General features: G+C 39.2%; 1 protein-coding gene across 4 annotated transcripts in view; it reads right to left on the bottom strand.

Annotated features, from left to right (window-relative positions):
* Positions 1–27655, bottom strand: part of PITPNM3 (PITPNM family member 3) — a 64346-nt gene that overhangs the window by 32393 nt on the left and 4298 nt on the right. For 3 of the 4 annotated variants that reach the window (XM_017822757.1, XM_017822760.1, XM_017822758.1), the window contains exons 2-6: positions 23404–23499; positions 20080–20187; positions 9000–9047; positions 4619–4695; positions 2434–2669 (exon numbers count right to left, since the gene is read on the bottom strand). In XM_017822757.1, the coding sequence (XP_017678246.1) occupies positions 2434–2669; positions 4619–4695; positions 9000–9047; positions 20080–20187; positions 23404–23499 (565 nt within the window). The remainder of the gene's footprint in view (positions 1–2433; positions 2670–4618; positions 4696–8999; positions 9048–20079; positions 20188–23403; positions 23500–27655) is intronic. The other variant, XM_017822759.1, reaches the window with a different exon arrangement.

The following is a 27655-nucleotide window of genomic DNA, read 5'->3' as shown; positions in this document are numbered from 1 at the left end:
AAGGCCTTTCTGTAGTTAAACTACTTGATACTACTGTGCCACATACAAGTAGACATAATTTAGAACGGCAATGACATGATTACATTTCAGCCTTTTTTTCCCCCCATATAACAACTTACTACATCAGAGAGCAGGATCCAATCATCACAATGGAATATTGTTTCCTAGAACACAACTACATCAGGTGTATTGTTCAAAAGCACATAAAGACATTTTTCCCAGTGACCCATCTTTTCAAAAAGATGAAAGAAAGTTGCACACAAGTGTTTGCTTCCTAAACATGTTTTGTTTTGGCCTTTTTTTCCTTCTCTCTCCTTCCCATTCCCTCTAAATTTGCAATGATTATCCTCCAGTTTGGCTGATTATTCTATAATTCAGAAGCTTTACTCTGAGGTGTGAATCAATGTATGCTCATCAAACCATATGCTACAAAAAGCATAACAGTTGATCCACTCCGGGATATTTTTCTCCCTGAAAAAGGGAAGAAATGGTTTGAAAGTCATCTATCTGGAACAAGAATGTGCCTTAGTTTTAAACCCTTTTTGTTCTTAGCCACAAAGATAGAGCCATTTTAAATTTACACAGGTTACATAAAGAATGTGTTTTTGATTTATATGAGAGACAGAAGAAACTGAAATGACGGCAGTAGATGGGAAAAGACCAGTTTAAACAATCCAAAACATTTACCACATGGAATGATTTTGCCCTGAAAGATCCCTTTCCTTTAAGCCACTATCTGCAAGGCAGAGAAAACTGCACAGGTACATTCACATAAAAACTTCCAGTAGAATCCCTCTGAACCTGGGCACTCTGCACACAGGCACAGCATAATTCAAAACCTATGCCAAGGTAAACACCAGGCTGTACTACCTTGGAACACACTCACAGTGCATCTTCAGAAAACGGAGGCCACATTCAAAACAAAAAAGAAATCTTGTATTGCTGCTTAGTCAGTCATCTGGCTCACCCTCAGTGAAAGACTACAGTAATTAAAACTATTCTTCCTCCACCACAGTTTGCTAAAGGGAATGTTTACCACAACTTTATGTTCCACAACTGCATTCTGGAGTTCTGGCTATGAAAGCTGCTGGCATGAAGCTGCAGAAATGTGAGAGCAGAGAATTATCTCTCCTTCTGTCAGCCCCAAATGGGTACGTGTCAAGCAGCTCCACACAAGAACATACCACTGCAATATCAATGTTATGCCAGGGCTCAGAATGATTCTATAGGAAATTCAAACATCCAGGATGGTGTTTTTAACTCTGGTTGGATACTGTGTGCTGCAACAAGAGGAAATAAAGAAACAGAGGTAGAAAGTCAAAGTTGTATTCATTTGGGCTGCCAGCACGCACACTTCTGCTCCAGCAGCTTTTTCTCCAGACACCTGAGACCTGCAGGCACCGCACTACGGCATAACAAAGGGACACTGAGTTCTTTGAGTGCACCTAATCTCAAGGGGTAAAGAGGAAAAAAAGCTTGTTAAACAATGGCCCAAATGGGCACGGGTGATCTTCCAAACACTCTTTGATGTTTCACCTCCTCTTCTATAATTTCTCTTGCTTTACAGGGCAGCACCTTGGACATGCACACACTTCTTTCCTGGTTGTTTCTGTGTATTCCCTCCCCCTTGATGCAAACAGTCAGGCACAACTTCCACCAGTCTGGTCTGCATCCTGGCACCTCTTCCTCTTATGTGCCTGTCACAGCTTTAAGTCCAGCTAGTATTTCAGAACTTTAATGTGTTCTCCACCTCTCCCATCTAAGTCTGATATCTGGACAGCAGGCGTCACCATTCCTGGATCTTATGGCCAAAAACATGGTTGTAGACCTCCTCAACTCTTCTGCAGGGTTTTCTGCTCTACATCAGCTTCAAATGTAACCCTAGGCACTATACTGCAACAAAAAAGACTGTAAAAGCAGTTTTGGACTGTGTTTTGCCTGGGAAGTCCCAGACAAAACAAAGGGAAGTTTCTTTCTGCTTAGAAAAACAGAAATCGGAAAAATCTGTTTGTCTCCTCCCCTCCCCAGAGTTCACCAGTTAATTCTGGTCTGCACTTGTAGAAGAGCTGAAGCGGTCCAAGAGCATGTGTTTCTTTCTTCCTTCTCTATCATGCCATTGAAAGCATTTATGTCAAGGAAAATATCTCTAAGGAAAGAAATGTTACCTGAAAACGTTCTCTCATTCAGTGACTGAATTCCAAGACTGAAAAAGCATGTAGGAAGAGCAGCTACTGAAATGGATACATCCAACAATAAGTGTTTTTTTAAAACAAATTCATCCACTTAGAAAAGGATGAAAAATCATTCCAAGTCTTGCAATCAGCAAAAGATTAAGAAGGACTTGCAACACTTCATTATGAAAAAGATAGGTCACAGAAAGCCATTTAAAACCACAATGCAAAGCCAAACATCAGGAAATTCAAATCAACTTACTTGGAAACAAGAGAGAAAGCTGCTGAACAGATTGCTGGGCAGGGAACAAGTCTCATTAGGATATGGCCCAAGGAGGCAGGGAAATGGGCTCGGGTAACCTTCTCAAACACAGAACTGAAGGTGTTGATGTCTGCCAGCTTGCTGCTGTGGTCCCCACCTCCAGTGTCTAAGATGTTCCCTCCATGTAGGATCAAAATTAACACATGAGTTTTGCAGTTCTGGTGTTGAACTCCTTCCTGTGAGAAAAACAGGGAATAAAAAGGGAGGAAGCATTTTTATGGACATTGTTGGTATACCTGGTGTCAACATCAGCAGTGATTTTTTTTCTCCCATCCCCACTGTGATCATTTTGTGATATTTGCCTTTGCTGGAAGGGGGGTGTGTGTGCATGCCCCACGTTCCATTTAATTCAAGTATGTCTGACCCATGTAGAGCCCACTACGCTCTGACAAAAAACCCTGCAGCACAGATGTAGGTTTCAGATCAAAGATTAAAACAGCTTTGTGTACATCAAAAGCTACTTTAAATACTCTGAGACGGGAGAAGAATTTCAACCTCCACAGGCAGTCTAAGCAATCATCTGTCTAGGTATCCTGAACGATTGCTTCATTTACTGGCAGGATTCTCATTCAAATCATCAAAGGTTCTAAAAAGCCAAATTTCTCCGCCGATGAAAACATCCAGCAGAAGCAGATGATACAGCTACCTCAGCTTCTTGAGACTGCAGCTTCTTATTAAAACAAAAGATGGGGGTAATTTACCCAGACACTTACTGGAAAAGTAAAAAAAAATTATCATTGCTTATATCCATAAAACTCACCAATAAATTTACGAACATGTGAATATGCACAGACAATAACCAGCTTCACAGAATAAACAAGATATTTTCTACTTAAGACTGGAAAAGCATTTTGAATGTCTCACAACTCCACATTTTTTTTCCTCTTTATCCCCTGAGAGTTATGTGCATTCAAAGAACTGAGTAATATATTAAAAGATTAGACTTTTTGTTTTTAAATCTTGACTGCCATTTTCTTTTCACTTTGGATCACATGATTCCTGAAGACTTCTAGTTCCTGACCAAATACAAACACACAACTAAAAAAACAGCAATATTTCTTGTACTTGTCTAAGGACTGTTAATTGCTAGATTGGGTGATTCACTGAGAATCAGGCAATGTTCTGGACACGTTATTCTTAAGTTCTGGAATGAAGAGAAATTGGTAACTTTAGCACTTGTATAATGGTGACAGAGATATGGTTGAAAATGAAAGAATTGTAAGTTATTCCATAAAGCCGCTATCTCTGTTCAGCCCACAAATTTTAGTATGCAGTAGAAGTATTCACTGTGAAGGCATTTTGCTGACCTGACTTATATCTGCTTAAATACAGGATCATATGAGCTTTTTTAAGGTTCCACTTTTCCTTGCACTCATTTACAATTTCCCTCTCCATATGGTTCCATTCCAGTTATTCAGAAGAGCAATTTAGTTCCCATTAAAAGGTAAGAGTAGTTCCTTCCACGACCAATGCCTGCTTGTAAATAAGCAGCACTGCTGATGGGTTGGTGGAACTGAAAACTTCGAAACGGGTCTCTCAGCTGGATTTAACTGGTATCTTTCATAGGAAGACTCAAATGGAATGAAATTAATTTGCCTCTCAGCAGTAGCTCAGTCATGACTGAGACAAGGGGCTCAAGGGCTAATCAACTGGATTGAAATCAATCAACGACTGTCATAATTTTCAGTAGGAGTGGAATTCTTCAAAAACGTAAAAGTGGACATTTCCATTACCTGTCCTATGTGTGGACAGAGGACCTTAATCAGTTTGTTGGAAGGACCACAACTTGTTTAGATTCTTTCCTGCTTCTAAAAAAAGACAATTGTGTTATTATCAATTTCATGAGTGCTGCTGAATCTGCTTCAAAAAACCTGCACTTCCACTCAAGTACTAAGCAGATATAACAATTTCTCTTCAGAGAACTGGGTCATATTTCCACCTAAGTTAAGTATTTCCAGTGTCTAAAAAGCTTGTGATGATTTTCAGTGATTGCATGTGCACCTACCGAACAAGGGAAAGACACACTAAGCCATCAAATGAGTTTATAATTCCATAATACAATATTAGAGTATTTCCACATGTCTTCTCTTTAGAAATCACAGCTTGTTTTAGGAAATAATCTTACCTCATTGTCCTCCTGTATTTCAACACTACCTTGTGCAGGGAACCTTTGTTTTCTTAAAGAGGTTCTATATAATTCACCTGAAAGGAAAAGAGGCATATTGGTCATATAAATATTTGTCTACCACATCTTTTACAGACAACTATGTGTAAGGCACATTTCTAATTTCAAGACAGAAAGTTCAGTTCACAGGAAATCCTGTGGACAAACAGAAAAATATACAATATTAGAGGTTCTTCTATTCTTAACAGCAACATTCAGAACAGGATTCAGGTCCTTATACAGAGGTGTGTAGTACCAGTACAGCTGCTGTTGATCTGTGTCTTCCTGAAGCAGCAGTAGAAGAGGTCACCTGAGGTTCTGCTCATCCCATACAGGTATCTTAGGTACTCTGATATGTCTTAAATATCACTAAACACCTATATATAGGCAAGTGAATTAAGCCTTTCAAGTTCTCCAAAGACTTTCAGGATGCAGTTCTTCCACAAACCTCTGTGACTACCTAGGCAACTCGATTAAGTAACTGCAGTGCTCCGTTACCATGATGCAAAATAGAAGTAACAGACCATAGAGCAAAAGACAATTTCTCCTCAAAAAGTCCTGTAACCTGAAAATAGGAAGTGATATTGCAGAAAAACACATTTCTTTGCTAATACCATTTCACAACAGGATCACGCCTGAAAGTCCTCAATTATAAACAGAACAATGAAAATGAAACAACAACAATGAAAGTCTCTGCATTGACTTCAGAACATGACCAAACAGACCAAAAGGCCCACCTGTCTGGGCAGACTGGCTGGGCAGCAGCCTGCTCTAAGCAGTGGAACACTCCTGATATCAGTTTTAAGACCATGAGATTTTCCACTGTCTTGCCTCGGGAAACAAAACTTAGGAAGCTTTTCTTTGCAGAGAGCGTGGTTAAACACTGGAACAGGCTTCCTAGAGAGGTGTCAATGCCCCAAGCCTGTCAGTGTTTAAGAGGCTTTTAGACCATACTCTTAATAATATGCCTTTACTTTTGGTCAGCTGTGAAGTGGTCAGGCAGTTGGACAAGATCATTGTAGGTTCCTTCCACTTGAAAATATTCTATTCTATTCTATAACTTCTATAACTGGCTATGAAAAGGCTTGCCCTCTGAACAAATCTTCTCTGTGCTTAAGGACAGAAAAGAAGTTGATATAGCACTATCCACTTTTTCTGTTTTGCACTGTGTTTTTTCAGTCATTGAAGAGAATCACTACAGGCTCTTTCTGGTCTCCTCATAATGCAGTATTTTTTTCTACCGCTGCATGTTACCTGGGAAACAGCTGGAAGATGAAATTTGATTAGCAAATGTTGCGGTGGTCAGTTCCTTGGGGAGGGCAAATGTGCTTTACTCTTTTGTCAACTGATGGAATTCCAGACAAAATGCGAATTCTATCCCTGTAACAATTCCTCCTCCCTCTCATGTGGGGAAGAGGAAGGCTTTGAAACCATCCTGAATCACAACAGCAGAAATTTGTGATTTAAAATTTCAGCTGACTGCAGTGTTGCAGCCCTAAAATTCCACTTATCTCACAAAGATTAGCTGTTCCTAGAGAAATCGTGAGGCCTTCCTCCCTCTATGACAGATACAAGTTTTAGGAGTTAAAGAGAGAGGATTGTACTAAATAATAATACAAAGTAGATAACGGACAGCTTTTGGGATCTAGACACCTTTTCCTCTGTTTCTTCCAGCGTGCCAGAAAAAAACAAATACACTGCACAATGCTATAGGTGACTCAGTTTACTTTTCCTTGGCATTTGGAGTTCATATCCTCTTTGTGGTTTCACTCCATTTGTTTACAGGCAGTTTGTCAGACCCTAAGACAGTGTTCACCAAGAACATTGCTTAAGCAAGATCTGGTCAGGTTATTCTAGAAGCACTGAAATTAGTCCAAAACAAATTCTGAACACTCTTCTCTTCTGCATTAGGAGCAGGTTCTACCAACATCATTCCTTAAGAGTCACTGGAAATTTATTTAGCCCCTGTGTCTACATTTCTCCATATTTAAAATTGAGGTAATTATTCTTGCCTTTCTGACAGGCAAGGATTTAAGGTATTAGTCATTCAATACTTGTATAAAATAAAAGGGTACCACAACAAAAAACAAAATACCAGAAAGCAAATCCAACAGAGACAACATATACCCATAAACTCTGAGCTTCCACTAAATTGAATTGCTTTCTGGAACTCTCTGCGATTTAATGCTGATCTCATTATTAAAAAGTTATGTAAACAGTATGAAATTTATAAGTTCCATTTTTTGGGAGATTATCAATTGATGCCATTTAAAACATAAGGCTGCATTATAAAAAACAGCAGGAACTACTGAGCATTTTTTGTCAGGACTATGTATCAGCTCACTGAGAACCATACTAGGTAGTTAAATGGCTCTTAGCAACATGTGGTATCAAAACAAATTAACATGAAATAGGTGAGTAAAACCAGAAAGTAACACTTGTCTATTGCTTATCAGATGCTGAACTATAAGAATGACAGCATACAATCCTAAACTAAATGCAACCCCAATACAGAAACTGCTTTTCAGTCTAGGAGTCAACAGCCAGGAACAGTGGCTATCATCTAAGCCAACTAATTTATGACAAGGGAAGAGATCTATCAAGTATTTCTGCAGACAAAAATACACACTGCTACGCAGATACCACCAAGCCAGTATATCTGGCAGGGATTGTTTTAGACTCAAATTGCCACCGGAATTGCTACGTAAGTATATATTTATACACACACATATACGCATTCACCAGTGACTTAGGCACCAAGCAAGCTGTGTGTCTACAGCCTTGCATGAATAACTCATGGCTCAAACAGTCTCCTCATGTGGAGTACATCAGATCTCAAGATCAGCACGAGAGGAGAGCGAGGTGAAAGGAAGAGCTTGGACAGTGATTCAAGACCCCAAAGCAGCCATGAAAGGCATCAGTTCAATACACAACCAAAAAAGTAAGTAAGTCCCCTGAATCTAAGAGAATAGAATTCATATGATCATTCCCAAACTTCTGAGATCATGAGGTACAATTCAAACCCATACTAAGAATCAAGCCAGGTCCTCTTTATTTTTCCCCCCACAGACCATTTCAAATATCCCTAATGCTTTGTCATGTTAATTAGGGAAAAATTTAAAATTAAAAAAAAAAAAGAACTTGCTTTAGCTACAAAGCATAAGGTGCTGATAGTCCCAAAAGAAAACTGCTACTCCCATGATTGCGCTCCCATGAGAAATGATGCTGTTCCTGCCATCTGCTGTGCTATTACTAGTCATTCATAATGATAAATCCGTCATAAGAAATATGTTCACATGAAGGCTGTGACATATGTTTTCTATTAACAAATGATAAAGAATCCTGTAATACACTGCAGATGCAGTTTTGCAAACTGCACTGTTTAGAGGAAAATAATGGCACATGTCACTGAGCCCAATCCTGCTCTGGAAGCCACAACATAAGATGGTGCCTGTGTTAACTTCCATGACTTCTTCACTGAACGAGTCTTACACACATACACTACCAGATCTTGTACATGACTACTACAGAGCACTGGAGAAGAAACACACAGGGTTAGCCAAGGATCTTAACTCCAAGTGCTCCCCAGCTCCACTTATCAGACCAAGCCAGATGGGAAAAATATGATTTCCAAAAGGGAAGGGGTTGGCACAGAGTGACAGCATGTGCTTATAAACACAGCTGCAGGAATAAAGAACAGACTGAACTCCAGGAAGGCAATGGACAATTGTTCCCAGAGAGAACTGTGATGAACATTAACACCATGCATTTCTGTAAGACAATTCCTGCTCTTTAGCAAGCAATGCAAAAGCACAGAAAGATCAACAGCAGAGCCACATGTAAATAGACTCCCTGAAGCTGGGCACCAGTAGCAAAGGAACCCTAGCAACACCAGGCTTGGCACTACTTTTTACTCCTATAGCACTCAGAAATTTTAACAGCAACACTTCTTGCACCTCCTTAAGCAGAGACAGGAGAAAGAAGTCCAGAGAACAAAGCACTGAAGGCTCCTACACTCCAAATCCAGCCATGCTGTACTGTCCTGTATGAGCTATTGTGTACAACAGCAGCTTCGCCCTCCAGTGCTCTACTTCTGCCACTCCAGCCAATACTATAAGGTACTAATGTGCTAAATAATGTCAGAGGCACTTTTTTGGTACATTTTCATAATCCATATTGAAAATAATTAAATTTAAAATAAAACTTAAAAGAATCCTAGTCCCTCCACATGCATTTTTCTTTTCAAGGTAACAGATCACTTGGTTAACAAGTCTATTCTATTACTATGTCTAGTTACTGAACAGCCTCGGTACAAAGAAAAATGAGAACACCTTCAACTCACATTGTTTTTCCTGCAGAAAGCCAGATGAGCAAAACGCAGACTCTTCACCTGCAAAAGGAAGAAACCACAATGTAAACCAAAATCACTTTACAGAACTCTTTACTTTTTCTACTGTGTTGCAGTAAATATTTTGCAACTGACCACTATTGGCTTCAGTGGGAATAGCTCAGCATATGACACCCCTGACAACTGCTGTAATCTGTTCAAAGTGGTTAGCCTTGAAGCTAGATTTTACCTTTTATATTCAATCTATTTGATAACCTGCAGCATTAGCCACTGAATCTCTAACCAAGAAATGGCATAACTTACCTAGCAATACAAAACAGATTCCTATTCCAAATATTTAATTAGCAGCTTTTTAAAGAATGTTTCTGTCCTTCCATTCCCTCCCACAGTCCACCCATCCAAAGAAAGTTGCAAGTACAAAGGGATTTTCTCAGATCTAAATACAAAAACCTAATATACCGAGACACAAGAACATGGGAATAAAGGCTCTTTCTGTAGATAAAGTCCTCCTACAGCACTCCAGCCATTTCTACCATGGAGGGTAAACATCTTTGCCATCATTCCACCACAAGAGAAACCAAAGCAAAAAGGCATCACATCAGCCTACATCTATCATCAGAGTTGGGATGGGAACACAGGTCTCTCAATCCCTTCTCTAGATTCCTTCTTCAGAGGCCCAGCAACTTTTTTCCTGGAGCCTACCTACCCCTTGAGTATATGCACAGACACAGCATCAGCTGCTGGGGCACAGCTGGCTCAACAGCAGAGACCACGTTCTGTTACGTTGTTTGGCAACATAGAACAGACTGCAAATGACAAGCACCAGGGAAGCTGGTGGCACCTCAGGATAGGGGAATAAAACAGCGCACGTCCTGCCATCGCCTGCCCACTGATTTTCATGTGTTCAAATGAAAGCTTCTGCCCAGTGCCTTAAGAAGACTAAAGAACTTGTAAGCATTGTTTCTCATCTCATGAATTAAAAATGCTGTCACACTAAATACAACTAGGGTTAATATATAAAAACTAACAATAATGTTTTACTCCTCTGATGGATGCAGCAGTACAGAATAAGAACTCTGAAACTATTCTCTTTTTCTTCAGATGCCCCAGCTATCAAATTGACTTGGTTTCTAAGAGAGTAAAAAGAAAAGAAAAAATGACAGGCTTTCAATATACAGCAAAGAAATCTGCTTTAGTCCATTCTTTGTGCAAGCAGTACTTGCAGTACACTACTGTACTTCACTTTTGAAGAACAAAAATTATTTGAGTTAGCTACTTTCCAAATTTCACATACCATCTCTTTCCTTTTCAGTTCCTCACCAGGACAATTCACAGACTCTTGTTCTGACAAAGAGCTTGGGTCACAACTGTTACCTGCTTTCAACTTATTAGGGAAGAAATATTAACTGCAACAGCTCACAGAGACAGTCATTGCTGAGGCAAAGCAGCCATCAGTCACTGCCTTGGGATGAATGTGTGAAACTCTCAGGAATGTGAGAGCTAAAAGCAAAAACCGGGTCTCCATGACAAGAGCACAGACCAGCCTTCTGAAGTGCTTGTATACACACTTACACTAATTACAACATGGAAAACAATGTGTTTCTCGAAGAAAACTCCTTTCCATGGCAGCTCTGAATGGCTGTGCAGACAGAAACTCTCCTTCTCAAAAGAACAGACAGAAGGTGAAGACACTTCCACTACAGAACTAAAACTCATTTTTATTTGGTCGGTTTAAGAAACGGTGTCTTTTTTTTAAAGCCTTACTAACAAATTTCAAATTTGCAAGTACATTTTTAACATGTACATTTAAGCCTTTCAGTACATCTTACTGTGCCTGTTCCACATTTTTCATCTCACAGTAGATTTAATAGATTCTGAAAAAAAAGCCACTTCTCTGCCCTGGAATTGAAAGATGATCTGCAATTACTCTATTTGTATGCTACTTAAAACAAAATTAGCAAGCAGTTTTTTGGGCAACGCTGAAACCAGAATAGAAGACACTTTGTTTTCCCACAAAGGATTGCTAACACCAGTAGAAATAAACGTATCTATTCACCAGAGAAAGCAACTGTAGGTAAAATTATTTTAAGATTCACAAAGTTACCTTTAGTGTCATGCTATGGTACATTGCCATTACACATACATGTAGATTTGCAGACCTGTAGCCATTTCTCATTCATGTAGTTGTGCTCCTGACATGTCAGAGGGCATTTTGTACAGCTCTTGTCTCTCATTTTGCTCTTGCCTGGGATTACATTTGATAATGGGATCAGTGTCAGAGGCCAGCACAGCAGAACAGTTGTGTACCTCAGGACGAGGGAGGTATCCAGGGGATTATTCTTTTCTTTCTTTCCCCACACATTCAGTCTTGCAGTACTGGCTACAAGAGTGCCAACAGGCTTTATGGCACACAATTTTCTGTCTTCTAATCATCTGAATTCATGTAACAACATAACCAGACCACTGGAACAAACAACGTTCATGCTCCACTTTAGAACATTCTTGCCTCAGCAAGAATACTATGAAAATTAACTTCTGAATAGAAAAATCTGTTTTGGTATTTTTTTTTAAATGCCTGGCAAATTTAAAACTGGTGTGTGGACAGTTATGTCAAACTTGGGAAAATAAAGAAAGAGGAAAGGAGGCAATATACCCACAGATGGCATGACCCTCTGGATGAGAATGGCAGCCAGGGAAACTCTAGGCCCAAAGAAACTGATGCAAGAACACATGCTGATTTCACCATTGGACTGGATCTTAATGCAGACTGAAAAAGGAAAAGGGAGGGACTGCAAGGAAAGCAATGCTCTCTGCAGCAGGACTCAGCCCTCAGCTAAAAAATATCTCAGCAGCCAGTTTAAGCTTCCTCCACTCTGCATACAATTGCTGAGCTGTATTCTAGAACATACAGCATCAGAAAATTAAATTATGGCAGTTGCACAACACTGGTAACCTGCCCTACTATAAACTGCTAGCAGTGATGATTTGCAGAAATCCAATCCACCGCTTCTCTCCAAAACCTGCTGCTAGAAGTAAAATCTGTTCTCTATATGAGCCATCTGATGTGTTTTGGAATGCTGATGACTATCGTAGTTTTCATCCTTCCCTTTCACTATCCACTAAGCCAAATATTCTGTTTGCCATTCTTCACATTAATAGGCAGCAGATGCTATTGCAATAAACTTAATAGCAGCATAAACACTACAGTCAGTTATGTAAAACCACCCTTTAATTAATTATATGAGTCCAGGAGGGCATGACAAGGAGAGGTAAATCACATGCTGCTGGGGGGAAGGAAGAGAGCAGTTTGTTTACACAGAACATTCACAGTGGACAAAATTAGGCAAGGCAGCCCTCAGAGAAGAGAGAAAGAGAGAGAAGGAGAACCACTAGTAGAAGGTAAAACTCACTATTAGCAGTCATGAGGGTGTAGAGGTTTTTGTGTTATACTGAGTGTTTTGACCATTGCATAAATGTTGTAGAACCTCTGAGACACACGGCAGGTGTACCAAAGGGGACTGAATCAGTGAGCTAGTGAAAAATGAGACCAGATGAACAATTCAAAGACACCTCAACCTGCACCAGTCTTACACAGAAACCCTGGTTTCCCGTGGGAGTTTAACGGATCCAACTCAACATAGCTCGTAATTTCAGATACTGTAGGTTAGTATCCACATTACAACTGACAAGTATCTTAACAAAAAGTCTAAACTATGCAATGCAAAAAATTAACCATTCCCATTTAAGTGGAGAATGCTAATTCACAGTCAAGTTGGCATAGCTGAAATATTTTCTCTGTATTCCCTTGATCTAATAAAAAAATTAACTTTTATTTTAAACATTAGAATTACAAAATTGAACAAAACAAGACTCGCATAGAATTATACTGAATCATTTTATACACAGGAAATAATTAAGTGAGAAAGAAATATACATATCTGACATTATTGTAGAGGAAGATTATGCAAATATACAAATTATACAAGGAAGGATAACGAGAGAAAAAATCCAATCTTTCCTGAAAAAAATTACCTTAGCAGCTGCATTCCTGCCATACTTTGCAGTTAACTCAGGGCTGATTGCTAGCACCTAAGCAGTTTTCCTTGCCAAAAGTGCATGTAACCGTTGAACAGGGAGCTGCAGGCTCTGTTTTATTCCTAAACAAGCACCTTATGTACATATTTAAACACTGTACGACCTTTATTGTTTACTTAAAACGAGATTAACTTCATTTCACAAAAAACAATAGATGGTTTTCAGACTACAAAGTCTTTCCCCTTCCACAAAAACATCAACTTGAAGAGTGATGTAGCTAAACTTTCCTCTTACACTTAGGATTTGTACGTATTTTACAACAACCTAGTTGAATGTCTGATGAAGACAGATTGCTTGAAGTTGATTAATTACTTCTCTCTCACATCAGTGTTTCTCATAACAGATGACTGGACAGACTCTTAATTTGATGGAAAGATAAAGCAATACTGTTACATAGCCAAATTAAAAACTGTTTATGCCCTAAAAAACAATAAAAGAGCAATTACTTTCTCCTTTGCTTTCCTCCACCTTCCACTACAGGGTGAGACCAGAGTAAATCTTTGCAGCAGCTGTTTGTGTATCCTACCCTTCTGACTGGTATTGTCTTACCTTGTGCATTACTTTAGCCTAACCAGAGGTTCAAGAGGTCTGGGACAAGCACAAACACATTTTCGTACCTGCTTAATGCTCTTGAATGCCCAGGACAATTTTTGGGAGCTTAGTGCACTCTGAAAAGCTGGTCCTTGTGCTCAGTCCACTCAAAACCAAACCAAACTCTCTCAAAACAGAAGGAGAATCACTGTCATCAACCTAAGTCTTTATAGCAGCCTTCTGCACACAAGACAACAGAAAACATGAATTCCAAGTAGATCAACAAAAGCTATTGTCAATCCTAAGGCTTTGGAAATGCAATGTCAGCACCAAAGGGTGCCCAGTGTACAGTGTGGAAGCAGATAATGGCTGATCAACCCTTCTATGAAGTAAGTCTCTGCTAAAAGCTACTAGGATAGACCCTGCTTTCCCTTTTACTGCTGTAAGTCCAGTTTATTCAGTAGGGTAACTCTTTACAGTAGTCTTTGCCAAGGATTGCAACGTACTGGTGTCAAAAAGTGCTGCAGTCACAGGATGTCTGCTGCACATTTCCTGGAAGCATAAAATTGCTGTAATAATGTTTGTTTCAAATTAGTGTGAAATATAATAGTATAACTGTATGGTGCTCTTAGTCATAGAACAACAGAATCACAGAATGGGTTGGTTTGGAAGGGACCTTGAAGATCATCGAGTTCCAACCCCCTGCCATGTAGTCATATGGTTTAGTTTTAGGTAGTCCTGTGAGGAGCAGGGAGTTGGACTTGATCCTTATGAGTCCCTTCCAACTTGAGATATTCTACAATTTTATTTAAATTAGCTTACTCTACAGATGTATATTAAACTTAATCTTAACCTTAACCAAAAATGTTATTCTAGTCTTCCAGTTCTGTTCAGTGCCTTGTGGATATCATGACAGGAGAACAGACAGAGCAGTTGAGGGAATCAACAGGAAATTGCCCCTGACACCTCTCAAAAACAGGCTGCTTCACATATAAACTAGCCTTTTATTCTCCCTTAACTATATGGGAAAGATGAGATCCAAAAGATATGATATCAGACTGCAAAAAAAAATCATCACTCAGCTATGCACCTGCTGTACTTAAAATCTCAGGAAGTATTTTTTTAAAGGGGAGTTACAAAGAACAGCTGAAATGGTGGGGAGTCATAGTGCATGCCACAAATGCAACAGCATTTTATGGTCTACTGTGTAACACAAAACTTCTCATTTAAAAAAAAAAAATCGGTAGAAATTGAATAGCTCAGTCCTAGGAGGTACAGAAAGGGCAGGAACTGCAGATTTTCATACACAGACTCAACACAACTTGCCCAACAGTAAGCACCTCCCAGCTTCAAACCACTATCCTGTGGTGGATGTGAAGAATAAAAGTTTAATCTAAATCAACAATTCAAATGAGTCCCAGAAAGAAAGTAATACTATCATTAGCACTATTTTCCACACAGACAGTCGATTCATTAAAAGATGAAAAGATCTGTGTAACCTAGTCTTGTGCAATGGGACCAAGAAAGGCCTTTCACTCACCTCATATGAAAATTTCCAGTTGTGAAAGCTGATCATGTCCATCTATTTTGCTGGTTACCAGTAAAGCAATCCATCAGTCTGTATGTGTGGCATACGAAGCACAGGAAAAGTGAATTTCACATACATTTTACAGTCAGTTATGTTTTAAACAATGAAAAATCAAATTGCATTTTGTCAATTGCCTACCTGAGAATTCATCCTCATTTGAAACATTTTAATTCAATTAGCTGAACTTGCAGAGTAAAATAGTAGCATATTGCTGAAAAAATGACTAATGGCTCTTAAAATTTAATTAGTGTGTATTAAATCAATAGTCATCATTTGTGGCAAGGTTATTACAGCATTACATTGTTATTTGTTTGCTTGCTTGTTTACATTATTTTCTACAAAAATACCGCATACCTCCTCCTTTTTTTAAACAAATTAAGTTTCAAACCAAAGAAACAGTCAAGATTCACTGGGGGGTTGCCCATTTCACTTCTTTTGTGTGTGCATGTGGGGGTTTTCAGAATGTTTATATTTTGGAAAAGGCAGGCCATGCCGGCAGGGAAGACAACCAGTCCAGCTGATCAAAGAGCTTTGGCTTGAACTTAGAGCAAAAAGGACAGCACATCACCTTGGAAGAAGGAGCAAGCAACTCAGGAGGACTACAAGGCTGTTGTGAGGTTATGCACGGAGAAAACTGGAAGGGCCAAAGCCCAACTAGAACTTAGTTTGGCTACTGCCGTAAAAGACAACAAAAAATGCTTTCTACAAATTCAACAGCAACAAAAGGAGGGCCAAGGAGAATGGGCTTTAAGGTCCCTTCCAACTCTAATCATTCTATGATTAAGTACATCTTCTGGTGAAAGACAGAAATTATGTGCTCCTGTGAACCACAAGTTGAGCAAGAATACACAGTCAAAAATATCAGAAATTGCACACACCAATTTTCAGATATTATCTAGTTCTGTCACAAAGATGCATATTTCTTTTCCTTAGAAGAAATAATAAACAAACAAACCATGCCAATTACCTATTTTCCCTCAACTACCCCACAAATTCATATTATTGCAAATATCCTGCTACTGTAATTTTAATACTTAATCTAAAACAAACCACTGCAACCTTCCTTCTCACACATCCATTTTTCTGAAGATCATCTTCATATCTCTCTAAATTTTTTAAGGGAAGCTTTTGTAGGAAAAAACTCTTCACAGACAAGAAAGATGTACAAGTACTTTCTATTTACTGCCAGACAAACTTTCATTCAGGATTTCTCCATTGCTAAAGACAAAACCTCTCTTTCTACACGTCAAGGACAGTAAGCAAACCCATCACATACACAATCCATTCCTATCACACTACTGAGTAATTAAACCCAGTGTGTTGGGGCAAATAGACAAAGGAGATTGATAAAGATTGCATTAAGATCTCAAGCTTGGCATTTGCTAAATTCTGAAATCTTGGTTTTGCAAATTTAACAACTGTAATGAAATATATCTTGTCCCAATGTTTCTGGTAAAATGGCCAAGAATTGGACCTGTCCAGCAATAGTTGTTGGCTCACTGAAGACAGGCAGAAAACCAGGCAGCCACAGACGAGAAACTCAGCACAAGAAAAACCTTAAAGCTTGTGTATTTTATCAGATCAGGTAAAAAAAAAAAAAGAGGTCTGGAGTCGCAATGTAGCTTGCACAAACTTATGCACAGCAGCTTTGTCTATGGCACAATCCAGAAAATGCCAGCTGCTTTTGTCAGGAGTACAGAAACAAACCAACACCTTCAACCTCACAAACACTAAAAATATATATTTAAAATAAGGATATGATCTCAAGATAGCTGGAGGATATGCAAAGCACTGAAATCCAGCAGGTTGAATTTGTCCCTAGTGCTTAGTACATGCAATTTTCCTTAATGTAATGGACAGATACTTTGCATTAGGAGTGAATTTAAATGCATGGCTATGATGTGTAAAAAAGCTTTTGTTCTACAACAAAGAAGGCATCTGCATCAACATAATTTATGCAGCTGTACAAATTTTTAATTCAGCTTGATTGCTGTTTGTTATTTGCTGAAGTGAAAACTCAATAAATTTACATTCTGCTGCCAGTTTGCTCCCAAATACTTATTTCTACCTCTGATAAGAAAGGTTGCACTGGACAAGTGCTCTCAGTTGTACTTACTGAGAACCAATCATCGAACTAAATTACATACTTGTAATTTATAAAGTTCCTGAAGATCTTCTCTGTCTCACACTGGAACAGTAGCATTACTTAAATAAAAAGCATCCAGTGGGTATTTGGCTCTGCCCAGAGCATACTCCATCTTCTCATACATCTTCACTTGTTGAAAGACTCCATAATAATGTGCTTTATTAATCAACTTATCAAACCATGAAAAAGAACCAGTGTTCTGCTCTCTGCACGGGCACGTAGCAAAATCATTGGCCTTAGAGACTGGCTGAATTGTACCAAAGCTCTCTGGAACCAACACCAATGAACTCATCATTCTCTGAGAGCCCCAAGTAAATCCAGATGGGGAGGGAGTTTCCCTGAATCTGCAAACCATACTCCTCACATCTTTTCATTGAACAAGTGAAGAACCCTTGGAAAAGAAACCAAAAGGAGAATCCAGTTTTAGCTGAACTTTTAAGTTTTTACAATAAACAACTGGGCTAAGGCTAAAATATCTTTTTACTGTGGTACAGAAGACAGTCTTCCTTCCAATGTCCTCCTCCTTCCCTCTTTGCCTTTTTTGTTTGTATATGATGTTGCTAATCACAGACTTTTCTAAAATTGCTAATCAGTAACACTATTCAGACTTGTTAAGCTATAACAAAAGCACGGTACAATTATCTGCACTAACAACAGTGTGATATGACTGATCAGTATTTGTCAGATAATTCTGTGAAGAGACAAATGAGCATGTGTATGAGGGAGGGAATAAACCAGTATGTAGCTAATCAACAGGACTGAATCTGTAAGTATAAGGTGGTAGAGGACAGAAGGAAATGCATTGCCTTGCCTATTTAGAAATCTGATGTATTTAGCAGGGGTGCAGCAGTGAAGATTCTAAATGTGAGTGCATATTGCAGCCAGAACTCCACTTTCTTTTGCATTGCTGAAACAGTGAAATCACATTCTGGCTTAACAAGATACAGTATATGTAACATTGGCTCAGACTTGTGCTAGCCCAGTTCTCACCAACTTCAATCCTTGCCTGATGTTTCTATTAAGAACAGTCCAACTCAGCACAATGAACTGTAACCCAAAAGCCACTTGCAGCATGAGAATGTAAATATATCTTCACACAGGTCAGTTCATCGGCTGCTTTGGGTCAGGTACCCTGGTTTCAAAGTTTTTAACAAGTGTGTGTGAACAGAAATCAAACAAAGGAAAAAAACCGATGAAAATTCTTTCTTTTGCAAAATATCACAGAGAATTAGCTTAAATGAAAACAGAAACCCTGTGTAGGAGGAGGAATGGAGTGTAACTCAGAGGACTGCTTCATTTGCTTCTGCACAGATCTCCCATGCAACCCCAGGTCTCACATTCTCTTTTCTGCAGATACTCAACTGCATAATGCAAACAATGATCCTTTCATCACCCTTGTGTCGGAACAACAGAAACCCTTAAAAGCAGTCTGTTACAACTCTCTCCTTAGTGCCCAACACAAAGGGCACCGTGAAAAAAAACCAAACAGAAGCACCCTCATGCAAACGGTGCTAAAATGAAAAAAAAAAGGACTCTAAACCTTTGCCAGCTCTGGAAGAAGTAATCTCTGCAAGAATATGAGGACAGATGGGTTTTGACAAGTTATTTAGAAGACTAACTCATAATTGATGCAACACTGTATTAATTTTTCTTGCTACTCCGTAGCAGAGAAAATGCCATCATTACAACAGGTAATCTATGCTATATCTAAAAAATTGCTACTAAATCTGATTAAGTTACACAGCAACGTGAGTGAAGCCTTGATATCACGCTAAAAGCAAATGCAAAACTGACCAGTTTTTCTTCTCTAATTACCTATTTAACAACTGTAAATAACCTGCATGTATTGTGTCTACCTGTCACTTACATATTATCAAAATACATAATTCTTATGATAGATAATAAGAAGTTTGTAACTCAGATAAATATTACTTTTATATACCTGTATACTAAAATAGACCTGTTCATAGCTATTTTCAGGATTGACTACATGTAGCAAATCCATAAAGAGAAGCTTCCTAAAATGGCCAAGTACATCAAATTCTTTTAAAAGCCAGATTAATTAACAAGTACCATTATGCCTGAGCCCCATGCCACCAATGGAGAAGCTAGGCTTTTTTCCTGAAGTCAACAAGGTAGTTTTAATCTTCATACAACTAGGCAATTTAGGAGCCAAAGTAACAATTAAGACTGCCTAGGTCTTTGCCCTAGGTCCCAGATTCTTACTGGTGTATCAGTGCCCATTTCCCATTCATTTCAGTGGCACACAGTTACACAAATATTTACATACAGCTGGCTGTAAATACACACGAAGGTGTCCTTACAGAAATTCCAGAAAACAATTTGCTGACTTTAAGGAGCAAAATAACCCAGTGACAACAAGTTTCTCATATGTTGAATACAAGGATACATTCAAAAATAAGTTTTAGTCTTGTAATCTATCTCAAAGTTGTTGAGCTGAGTCCAACACCGATTTCCCACTGAAGCCAATAAATTCTTATTACCTGGCCTATCAAAGTTTCCTCCTGAAAGAGATCTTTGCAACTCATTTCTCAGCACTAAAATGCTACTTACATGTCTATGTAAATCTTTTAACCATGGAATGCTGTAAAATGACATTTCTGTAGAGTATTTATGTAATATCTGACAACTAACTGCTTCAGTAGTCAGATTTTCTTATTAACTCTAAATACGTAATGCAAGATAAACATTACCTTGATTTTCTTCCAGCTTCCCAATTGTTTCTATCTGCTCAACAAGGTCATTTGAGTTCCATTGGCTCATGCCTATAAGAATGGCACTTTTTCCTTCCACCATCTCTTCTGCAGGAGAAAAAAGGAGAACAGAATAAATTGCTGTGACAAACAACAGAAAAAAGACAGGGTGAGAACCAGTAATTGAGACAGAAATAAACACTCAGCATAGCCCCTAATGGGAATAGATAACAGGGTACCATATGCAGGACTCTCCAGGAAAGCTTTTTACCTACTCATATGCTCTACAGCAAACCTGTATGCTTCATATATTGTGTGCAGGAAAACAATGGAAAAGAGAGGACCGAATTTTTTTTCTTACCTTGAGCAGTCACTTAAAAATAAAGTTTACAATAATCAATTTGAGTGTTTGAGTGGCTGGTTGGTTTTGTTTCTTTTTTTTCATTTTAAGAACATTCAAAAGGCAAAGCAGAGGGCAGAGTGGACACACAGATCAGTTTAAGACTTTTCAAAAATGGGACTGGTTCTCTCAGTGCAAAGAGACTTCCACAGACTGAGATGGATTTCAAGGGCATGAATTTTCATGAGAAATGACACAATACTGGAGATTTTTGGTTTGCCTCCAAAACACAAGCCACCATTCTTATGGTTAAAAAAAGCAAATAAAATATGTATCTACACACATACGCCACACAGCCTCTCCCCCAAAATCTCAGTTACACATCCACATCAGCTTTGTATCTATGACGATTCACATTCCCATAATAATGAAGGATCATCTGAGTACCAGCTGCAGTGTCTGTGTGCCTACCCACTGACAGTAAAGATTACAAGGGACAAATGAGCTTATATACTATCCATATTTCTTTCCTCTTTCTGTGCAGACAGCTGGAACATCCCTGTGCTAAAAGCCTGTTTCAGATAAGACAGCTGTTTGGTTCAGAACAAGGATAAAATAATCAGTGTTCAGCAATGTATTTTCTGAAACACAGACCCGTGCATGCACACACACAGAGCTCAGGGCTCTCTTCAAACAGAGATGGATTGCTAAATCCCAGCTCAGAAGAGCAGATCTGAGCTCATTTCAGGGTGGGCACAAGCTGGCATTGTGACATCAGATAACATGTAGTCAGGTTTTTGTGCCTCAGCCTCCCTACAATTTTTTTAAAAAAAATCTTTAATTTATTTACCATTTTTTGGTCACTTATTTCTTTATTTTTCTATGGATTGCTTCTTGATTCTCAGATACAGAACCCTTTATGCCAACGGAGTAGTTACCGTAAGCCTGGTTATGTAGAAACAGGTAATTAAAAACAGTATTTGAGGAATGTCTCATATCTCGGACTTCAAAAAGGCTCTGAACTGAATACATGCTATACTAATACAGGCGATAAATGAAGAAACTACCACAGGACATCCTTTCAAATTAAGTTAAAAAGAACAATTGCATCTCTCTGCACAGAGGCTGTAGTATACCTGTAGAGCCAGGTATTCATTTCTAACTCTGGTAAATCAAGATGATTCAAGCATGTTTCTGAAAGAATGTGAAGTCCACAATCAATTTCACTGATTCTAGAGGCAGCAGAATCCATTAAATCATTTAGCCAGACTTCCTGAATAAACTAGATCAAACAGATTTATCTTGCTATATCTGATCAACCAAACACAAATCATTTGACTTTCTTAAAAAACATTATTCCAGTATCTATCGTCATTTAGACCTGCCCAATTTCAATGGACAGTTGTAACATTCTAGGAAAGGCCAAAATTTGGTGCCAAGTTTTCAAATTCAGTTTTATTTTGAAAAGTTTTCTTCCCTTGTTTAATTGAGGCTGTTGCCTACTGGAGAGGATGGTGATAAAAAATGTGAGCAGCTTGTATTTCAAGTTTAAATTTGCCATAAGTTTTATAACTATAGAAGGCAAAAAGGAAATTGGAAAATAAGTGGTTCACCATCAGACAGACACCATCATTGGCAGATAAACTGAAGTCAAGGCACCCTGGATCCAAACCTGTACTTTGAATAATACACAGTAATAATCTGATTAATATTAGTTATGTCTCTGGAAAAACAGCTTGTTTAGGAAAATAATATTACAAATTCAGCTTTGCAGAAATAAATTAGTCAGTTATCAGTGAAGCTGATGCACAGCTTCCAAACCACTCAAAGCACAAAGCTGATGCCCCCACTGCCTACCTCCCACCCTCTGCATTTTTAAATTAACTAAAAAGCTCCTGACATAATGCTGAATTTTCACACAAGCTTGTGTCAGCATGAAAACACAAGAATTGGTCATCAACCATTCTTGCAACAATTCTACACACAAAGAAAATTACAACATGCTGAAAACTGAAGTTCACTTCAAGACAGCAGACCTTCAGTGCCAAATACTGCCTTAAAAACACCAACTGCCATTTGGAAGTCCACCATGCATCTCCAGATACCAAATCAGCACACAGCAATGAGACAGAAGCCAATGTGGTCCTATAAAATAAAACTAATTTGCTCAGAAATAGGCCTCATTCAAGAGGAACAGAATGTGGGGAATGGAGGGGATTTTCTCTCTGCCCCACAAATATCACCAGAGGGAGAAACTGAATGACAATCTTAGTTATGCAAACGTTTTTGCACTTAGACATCAGCAGAATCTGATGGTGTGTTACAGAGCATGTCCAGATTCAGGGTCTCACAGGGGATGTCAGGAGTGCTGCAGGTACCTCAGTTGGTCAGAGCATATTGCTAATAATGCCAAGATCATGGGTTAGATCCCCATATGGGCCATTCACTTAAGAGTTGGACTTGATGATCCTTGTGGTCCTTTTTAACTCAGAATATTCTGTGATTAAACCCACAAGCACTCAGATTATCGCTCCTTGAGCAAGCAGAGGTCTCAGTCTGCCCAGGGAAAATTTTGACAGAATGGAAAACCTAAGCCATTGGTCTTAAAAGTTGGCCATCAGTAACACAGACACTCATGGCCTTCATCAGAAACTGTGAACAAGTGAACTGTGAACTCCAGTTGTAACATCATACACTGCCTGATCTGGGAAGGAGCTGGACCGAAAAGACTCCATAAGGTCTGGGCTGGTGCAGTCCTGCTGCTTCAGACATCAGACTCAGTTCAGGGCAGCTTGCTCATGCACCCCAGCACCTCATCCAACTCCTGTAAATTTAGGCCCATTCATAAATTCTGAAGAGAAGATCTGATGGGGTTTTTTTGTCTGATGAGGACAACGCTCTCAGTGCACCTCCAAAGGAGCTCAGTTACTTGCTGCAAAATTGGGGAAAAAAATGGGAAGGGGAGGACAAAAATGTGCACTGACCTCGTGCATCGAAGAATTCATCATCGGAGCTCTCCACGGAGTCCCTGAGGACGCTCTGCATGTGCCGCTGGGCGCCACCAAACCGGCACGGGCCAGCTGGAAATACAGAGGCTCACATTAACCCAAGAGAACGCTCACCTCTGCTCCAGAAAAAAACAACAACCCAACGCGTTCATGACCAGTTTGTGCACATGGCTCAGGAGGATCATTTTGGTCATCACACAAACTTTAATCTCAATAGTCACCCAGCCAGAGCTCTCAGGATGGCACAAAAATACTTCCACCTAACAAAAGTGATTAAAACAAGTTCTTGTTAAAGATAAGTCTATTGCTTTCAGCTAATGCAGCGACCTCAAAAGATAAATTCTTCCCTGTTGAATTCATCTGGCTGTTCCATTCCAACACTCAAACTGCATATTGTTTCTAAGGCATGAAGCAGCATTTCCCCAGGACATGGCAGTATCTCCATTTAAATTCAATTTCACTCCTAAAAGAAGTGTCATCCTATTTAGCTCACAGATTTGCAGACAAACTACTCAATTCTCACTCACTGAGCTGTTTTCATCAGAGAGCTTTGCTGTGCTGGAGCCTGGGGCTTTCATTCGAAGCTTCCACTTGACAGCAGACAGGAAGGCAAAACCGCCTTAGAATTAGTACAGTAACAGATATAGTCATGACAGCGTAGATGGTCCCAACGGATTATCATACTCAAACTAATTTGTAATTAGTAAACCGGACTTGCCTAACTGTACGAGTTTTCTTTACATCTGCAGCAACCCAACACTAGAAAGTAGTAGTGAAATATATTCCTTCTATTAACAACAAAGTCTCCCCACAATCAGTGGGGAACCAGGCATCAAATCCACCATACCCCTAACAACGCTACTGTAAAAAGGACACTCATTGCCCACCTAAACAGTGTCCTTGGTTTTATTCATTTCTGCAAATGATGCCATCAGATCTGAATCTAATATCCAGAGCCCCTGGCCACAAAAGCATTCTTCTTCTCTCATTAGTAAAACAGCAACTCAAGCAGAGGATGCACCTTCTAAACTATTCTGTGGAAAACATGCCACTAGGTCCACAGCCTTTTGTTCTTCATTTATTCCACCTATAGCTGAATTAATCAGAAATATAAGTGAAGAGTGGTAAGAAGAAGCAGATTTTAGCTGGCCAAGAAGAGAGTAAAAATAAAAATCAGTTAATAGTATCTTAATAGGGTAAAAAAAAAATTGGTTATTAAGGAGTCAGTATTCATTACAAGAGTACGGTGCATGTTGGGAATGTGTCCAATGGTATCTGGCAGCTACTGGAGAATGCATACCGACCACTGCACTTACTGTTAGAGATTTCTGAAAATTTTTACTAATCATAGGAAACAGTACACTGAATTATTCCTCACCAAACAACACCTTGCTGTCCCTCCATTCAGATACATATCTATCCTAAAATGTATCACTACAGTCTTCAAAATAGTGGTAGAAAGAACACTTATCTGAACTTCTAACGAAGACAAGTCTGCTTTGGGTCAATGCTTGGAAGAGCAGGCATTCCAAAATTGCAAAAGTATAAGATGGAAGAGAGGGAAGGTGGGAGGCGGAGGGAGGGAGGGAAGGAAAGGAAGGAAATATAAATCTAAAATTGTAAAGACTTCAAAAGTACTCCAAAACAAAGAGCAACTCCCTGGTGAAAAACTGCCACTAGCCTGGCTGGAAATCAGTAAAAGTACTGTCCCCCCCAAAACAAGCTCATGGTTCCAGGGACCTTGGAGTTCCATGCACAATGTAACAGGACAGGGAAAAGTGTCACAAATATCCAGGCATAAATTCTGGCTATGAGAAAAGCCCTTGGAAGCATCAGTTTTATTATTATTTGCACTAGGAATGCTTCTAGATTTAGAAGCAGCTTAAACATATCCACAGTTAGCAGCACAAATCTGCGTGATCTCACTGCAGCAGCTCTCCACATCTACATGGATTTGCTGGCTGGACTGCATTGCACTGCCCTAATACATTGGTCCTTGTAGAGTCTGCTTTGTTTTGTGCCAGTAGATTAGCATTAGACACCTTCAGAAGACTCTATTAACATTTCTTGATTGCATTAGACACTGACATTGCCTGGACTCACTGATATGATTTACAGTGTCAACTGCTGCATATTTTATTTTATTATTTTTTCCAGAGAATGAAAAGACTTGCCCTACTTTGAAATGCAGGCAAACTCCTTGGTAATGACACTTGAGGCTTCTATGGCAGTGAACTTACTCTTTATCAGATCAGTCAGCTGATTCTTAGCAGCCAGATGTCAGCAATTTTTGCACCCAGGGTAGCAACTTTCATTTAATTTCAGCTGTTTAATTTAATTTAATTTCAGTTGTTCAGTATCACAATTTCTGATGATAGAAGGGGACCGCATGAAGAAATACTTTTAACCGAAACCACTAATGACAGAGTCACAACAGTAGAAGCACATACAGCAGTTCCCCACAGGCTGTTGGGGCAGTACAGCAGATGGACAGTAGGATACAAGGGGAACACTTCCAAGAGGCAGAAGGAGAGTCCACAGAAATGCACAGGTGCTTCCCTTCCAGAAGAAGCAGAAGTGAAGTTTCCTACCTAAGCTGCTCTCTCTGCACAGAACTGCATGTTGTGACAGTCACCTGTGACAGAGGGAGCTGGCAGGGGCTGGCCCTGAGCACACAGCAACAACTGCAGAGAGGACAGGAGCAGAGCATCCTGCAGCACCATGCACAGAAGCTGAATGCTCTAGTTAGGCTAGTATTGTAATTATGATTACAATCAGTGATTTTCTTCTGTTAAAAACGTCTTGCTTTTTCTTCTTCAACAAAGAACAGCTGGAATTTCACTGGTACTTTGCTGCGTCAGTGACCTGGTGACACGAGATGAGGTGCTATGATGCATGAGTGAAATGCAATGGTGGAAAACACTCTCTTGTTTTTCCCTGTACTAATTTTTTTCATACTTTATTCTTTTCTGTGCCTGATGTTATCGTATCAACCCGAAGACAACTCTTGCAGGACCTAAAGAAAACAATAATCCTACATCTGTACTATTCCATAGTATATCCATCATGGACATGCTAAATCAGGGTTTGTGATTCACCATACTCCACAATATACCCCAACCTCACAGTAGCTGCCATTAATTAGCAATTTATACAAAGCCACTTCTGAATGTTGTTGAAAAACAATCATTTAAAGTAAGACTTTTAGATTTGCAATATGTTCATTAGTCAATTTACCCACGTTAGATATTGATTTCCTTACCCTAAGATGTATAAGTAAGGATCACAACTGAAACCTTTACCCTGTACAGAACAGCTTCCATGAGGGTGAGAGCCACAGATATGATCAGCTGCATCCTCTTGTGATAAGCAGCAAAATAGCCAGGATCTTACTTGACTGAAAATTGCTACAGAAATAGTCCCATGTTCTATTATGTGACACTCACACTTCCAGTTGAAGGCAAGTCAGACTGCACCTCTGTGGATGGCATCCTAATTCAGATGCAAGGCAAATTTCATCCCTGGTGTTTAGTGACTATACATAGTTCCAGCAAACAGTAGAAGAAACAGTTCCCACTCACATATCTGCAGCTTCTAATGCTGTCTGTCCAGAGAAGGAACAACCCACTATGATGGTGCAATCTCTGATATGTTCCACAAATAGACCTAAGGAGCAGAACAGCCATGAAAAATGCCAATTCTACTTTCACCCACAAACACCAGCAGAGCTCATTTTATCATAGTTCCATAAGAAATCAACAGCAATTGAAAAGTATATATAAGAGAAGAATTGTCTCTAGCTTCTCTTGGTCAGGAGGCATAAACTCAGATTCTTTCCAAAGGTGCCTCTTTTTTTGACATATTAGTAGTGATATGACAATTAAGTAGTGCATGAGCACACTTCATCCCATGTGATTATGAGGGGGATTCTAAAAGAGAAAAAAAAAAAAGAAAAACAGAAGAGGAATTAAAGTGACTCTACTAGTCTGTAGCCAACATTCTCAGGACTAAGGAAATGGAAGTAGAAAAATGGGTAAGAAGTGAGGTAAGGCCTAAGAGACTCTGAAAAGCCCTCTAAGAAACAAAGGTCTTCCTCTGGCAACTGAATAGCTAACACTGGTGATTCCCAACTCTAATTTAATCATTTTCCTATATCCTTTTAAAAGGCCTAGTGTCCAAAACACACTCATCCTGTAAGTCCCAAGCATCCTAAGACAGAACAGCTCAT

Source organism: Lepidothrix coronata, unplaced genomic scaffold (assembly GCF_001604755.1).
Source record: "Lepidothrix coronata isolate B3197 unplaced genomic scaffold, Lepidothrix_coronata-1.0 Scaffold99, whole genome shotgun sequence".
NCBI classification, from domain to species: Eukaryota; Metazoa; Chordata; class Aves; order Passeriformes; family Pipridae; genus Lepidothrix; species Lepidothrix coronata.
This window is presented reverse-complemented; position numbering and strand designations above follow the sequence as displayed.